This window comes from Falco punctatus (genome assembly GCF_963210335.1).
Source record: "Falco punctatus genome assembly, chromosome: 7".
NCBI lineage: Eukaryota > Metazoa > Chordata > Aves > Falconiformes > Falconidae > Falco > Falco punctatus.
In genome coordinates, this window is record NC_137587.1 from 9214343 (window position 1) to 9218723 (window position 4381).

The window sequence follows — 4381 nt, forward strand, 5'->3', positions numbered from 1 at the left end:
GCCCACCAGGAGGGGTGGGAAGGGCACAGCCACAGCCAGTCCTGGTAACACCAGGGCAAGGACAGGTCTGGCCTTAAATATTCACACCCCAACACACCCTGTGCCTCAGGCAGCTAGCACCAGCCTGCTGTTGATACAGCCCAGCCTAAATCAGAGAGCAGGGAACCCCCTCAGGGTCACCAGGGAAGCAATGCAAAAGGTAACACTAGGACAGCTTCAGCAGTCAACTTAAATGCTTTTATTGACAATGTCTCTGAACAATAATAAGCAAACAATGCTTAAGTTTCATCCAAATTCACTTTCCACATGTCAAAAAAGACCTCAAGGTAGAAAAAAATAAAATAAAAATATAAATATCTGAGAATCCATCTTAATAAATAAATTAAAAACACAATAAAAACGTTTTCATGGAAAACTTATGTCAGAACATTCAGACCACCTCAACAATGCATGATCAGTAAAGTTACAATGAACATCAATGTAGAACTACAGTACATGGATATAGCTATTTATCTACCTACTAGAAAATAAAAGAGTCTCTTTCCCCCCATGTAAGATGGGTCATTGCTAAGTCATCAGAACACGATATTGCCAGGAACACAGTAGTTATTGTTAATCAGCTGCACTAGATACGAGTTGAAGATACCCAGCACCAGGTTAAATTCCAATCATTTAAAACCAAGAGATTAATTAGTTAATGCTAGTGATACTAAGGAGGGGAGGGAGTCACCTACCCAGCCATGTGGGACATGCTACAGACTACCAGCTCTCATGGATGGGCCATTGGGGACGAGACAAACTCCATGCGATTTGCTACATCTCTGGAAGAGGTACGATGCCTCGGCGCAGGGCGCTCTGCCAGGCCCCGGGGCACCAGGCCAGACGGGGGGCAGGGGTGGCGGTGGCGGGGCCCTCCCCAGGCCCGGGGAGCCCCATGGGGCACAGCAGCGAGTCCGTGGGGGTGCACAGGCAGGGGAGGGGGCCCGACAGGTCAGTCAATGCTGGAGCCCCTCACAAGGCCAGGAGGGTGGGGGAGCTGAGGGAGTCAGATGAGGGCTCATTGCTGCTGCTGCCCTTCCGATGCGCAGCAGCGCAGCTGGGGAAGGCGTCTGCCTCGGGGTAGGTGAAGACGAAGGTAGAGGTGTAGGTGCTGGGGCACGGGGTGCAGGTCACCACGGGGGTGCAGAGGGGCTCCAGCTCACTGCTGGGCCCAGCTGCCAGCGACTCCCAGTCCGACGCATAGAAGGAGGAGGCCCCGGGCAGGTCCATGTCAGGCACGGAGCGAGAGGCCTCCCGCGGCCCCGTGGAGAAAAGCAGCTCGTCGAAGGGCTCAGCCTTGAGCTCCAGCCCGCTGCTGCCAGTCTCCTTGGGCAGCACGGCCGGCGGTGCCTCGGGCATCAGTGGCAGGGTGAAAGCAGCATCCTCAGCCACGGTGGGGCTGGGGGTGCCCAGGTCCAGCGCAGTGGCAGCTGCCAGCTCCTCGGAGAAGCGCAGCTCCTCGGGCATCTTGCAGGCGGGCCGGTGGGCCGCCAGGATGAACTCCAGCTTCTCCTTCTCCTTCAGCAGGTTAGCTATCTCTGCCTGCAGCGCAGACTTCTCCTCCTCCAGCTGGTCGGTCTCCTGCAGAGGGAGCGAGGCTGTCAGCCAAGGCTGGCATCACCCCCAGCTGGAGTGTGTGTCCCCCTCCTCCTGCCACCCCCCCCCCCCACACCCCCGCCCTGCCTGCCGGGCGGCACTTACCGCCTGCAGCGTGTCGGTGAGCTCCCGCCGCCGGTTGCGGCACTTGGCCGCTGCCATCTTGTTCCTTTCCCGGCGGATCCTTCTCTTCTCCTCCTCCTCCGGTGACAGCTGTGGGCAGAGAGAGGCCGCTCAGTCCCGTTGCCAGCCCGGTGACCCCCGGCCGGGGCAGCCCACCGGCCGCATCCCCCCCATATCCCTCCCCCCCCCTCCCCCCCCCAAAACAACCCCGGTCCTGCCGCTCACCTGCTCGACTTTGCCCCTGCGACCGATGCTTTGCCCGCGGCCGCCCGGCGCCTTCAGCACTGCGGGGCGGGAGTAGGCGGCGGGGGCGGGCGCCGACACGCCGTAGGGGTGCCCGCGACCCTGGGAGGGGGCCACCGAGGAGATGAGGGCGGGCTGCACCAGCCACTGCAGGTCGGGGCTGCTGGAGATGGCAGTCACCGTGGGCACGAAGCTGGCGCTGGAGACGGCCAGGTCGGTGCAGAAGTCCTGCGGGACAGAGGAAGGGGGGGCTGCCGTCAGCGGGGCGCCCGTACCGCTCCCCGCCGCCCCCGGGGCCGCGCCGGCCACGGCGCCGCGCTGCCAGCGCCGGCTCCGCACGAGAGCGGCCTGTTATAAATATCTCTGACGTCCGCGCTGACGCAGACGCTGCTCCGGAGTCTCCTCAATGAACTCGCGTTTTATCAATGAAGCCGCTTTACACACCCGCCGCAGAGCGCGGCCCGGGCCACGGCTCCCCCCGCCCTCCCCGCCGCGGCACTGGGGCCGCTCCCCCCGCCCAGCCCCCGACCCGGGGCAGCCCGCCGGGGGCCTGCCCGTCCCCCCGCGGGCACCGCGCCGCCCGCTCCCGTCCCACCCCACCCCGTCCCCTCCCGCCCCGCGGCGAGGGCGCAGCCGGCGTACCCGGCGCCTCACCTGCGGGTTGACGGGCGAGCCCATGCTGGAGAAGGAGTCGGCCGGGGAAGGGTAGTAGGTGAGGCTGTCCCCGGCCGGGGAAGCGCTGCTGCAGCGGGAGGAGGGCGCCTCGTACTCTCCGGCGAAGCCCTGGTACATCATGTCGGCTCAATATGCGCAAGCCGGCGGTGCGGGGCGATGCGGCGGTGGCGGAGCGCTCGTGGGGAGCAGGCGAAGAGGGGGCCGGCTGCGTGCGTCCCTCTGTCCGGTCCGCGCCGCGTGTCTCTCCGCTCCGCTGCCGGGGCTGCCTCTGCTGCTGGAGTACCGCGCGGCGCCTCCATTTTATACCCTCCCGCCGACGTCACTGGGGACGCGCCACCCGTGCCCGCGGGTGGGGCCGCCCGCCCCGCGCCCGCCCGACGCCGCCCCCGAGGCCGCTCCGCGAGCCGCCCGCCCCCGCCTCCCGGCGAGAGGAACCGCGGCGAGGGGCGGGAGGCGGCCGCCGGGCGGGAGGAGCCCCGCGGGCGGCGCGGGGGGGGAGCGCCGGCGGGGTTCCCCCCCCCGCGCGCAGTGGTACGGCCGGGCTCGGGAACCCACTGACGCAGATATCCTTATATGGGATACATCCTGTGCGAGGGGGCGTGACTGACGGGAAGCGCTCCAGGCTGCAGCCAAGTGCGGCGGGCGGTGCGCGGGCCGGGACGGGCCGGGACGCGGCGGCCCCTCCCCCTCCCCACGCGCGGCGAGACCCCGCCGGGGGCCCCGTGGGCGCCGTCCCGCCGCAGCTGACCCCCGTCCCGGGGTGCGTGGGGCGGGAGAGGGGGCGGCGGCACCGCAGCTCGGCGGGAGCCCCCACGCAGCCCCCGCGGCGGAGCCAGGAGCTGCGAGGGAGGCGGCGAGGCCGGGCCGGGGGCCGGGCCGCGCGGGGGGTGAAGCCCCGTCCCCAGCACGAAGCGGGGTCTGGCCGCGGCGGGGCACGGGGCCGCGGCGCGCCCTGCGTGCGGGGAGCCCGAGCTCCCCCCCTCCCTGCAGCGCGGAGCGCGTTACGCTCATGCGGCACTATTTACTTGTCTGTTGTATACACAGAGTAATCGGCGGGAGCGAGGGTAACGGCACCGGGAAGCCCTGCCAGGGCAGCCTGGGGGGGCCGCAGCCCCCCAGGAAGGTTGGGAGAGCTTGGGAGCAGCCCTCGCGGGCGCTGGGACACCCGCCAAGGGCACGGGCAGGGGGCCACCGGGAAACCACCGGCGAGGAACGAGGGGTGAGGCTCGTCCTTTCCTCCAGTTTGGGTTTTGTTTTGATCCTTGTTGCAGCGAAGCCCGGAGACACCCACCCACGACGGGGATGTCAGGCAGCCCTGGCTCAGGTCAGGCTAAGCTGGGAGCCAGACCGCAGACTCGCCTTGCACGGGAGCCAAGAGATCGGGCTATAGATAGTAACAGGGAAGCTGCAGCAGCGAGCGTGTTTACAGCAACAAACAGAGCCTGCAGCGCAGTCTCCAAGCAGGAGCGTCACCCAGCCAGGCTGGGATCCTGCTGGCACCCTCTCCCGCTGTTTGAGCTCATGGGCTAAATGCAGCGCCTGATGCTGCTGCTGTTGCTGTTGCTGTGCGAGCAGCCTCTGTTCTTAGAGATCTGGGCCACGGGGGCGGGAGAACTGGGCCAGCTGCTATTTCTGAGCTGCCCGTCAGAGCGGAGGGGACAGCCAAGGACTGCCGCAGCTCACGGCCTGCACCGCTCCCCGGGAA

General features: G+C 66.7%; 1 protein-coding gene across 1 annotated transcript; it reads right to left on the reverse strand.

The window, feature by feature from the left end:
- Positions 1-223: 223 nt before the first annotated feature.
- Positions 224-2953, reverse strand: FOS (Fos proto-oncogene, AP-1 transcription factor subunit). The gene is made up of 4 exons (XM_080395834.1): positions 2656-2953; positions 1984-2229; positions 1741-1848; positions 224-1620 (listed from the first exon to the last, which is right to left on the reverse strand). Exons 1-4 carry the CDS (start codon positions 2794-2796, stop codon positions 1012-1014), a joined length of 1104 nt encoding a protein of 367 aa, XP_080251960.1. The 5' UTR covers positions 2797-2953; the 3' UTR covers positions 224-1011.
- Between the last annotated feature and the right edge of the window lie 1428 nt (positions 2954-4381).

Excerpts from the sequence above, each read along its gene's own strand:
- FOS (XM_080395834.1), bottom strand. The coding sequence starts at position 2,796 with ATGATGTACCAGGGCTTCGCCGGAGAGTACGAGGCGCCCTCCTCCCGC. Across the intron at positions 1,849-1,983 it reads GCAGGGGCAAAGTCGAGCAG|CTGTCACCGGAGGAGGAGGA; the intron begins GTGAGCGGCAGG and ends CTCTGCCCACAG. Across the intron at positions 1,621-1,740 it reads TCACCGACACGCTGCAGGCG|GAGACCGACCAGCTGGAGGA; the intron begins GTAAGTGCCGCC and ends CTCCCTCTGCAG.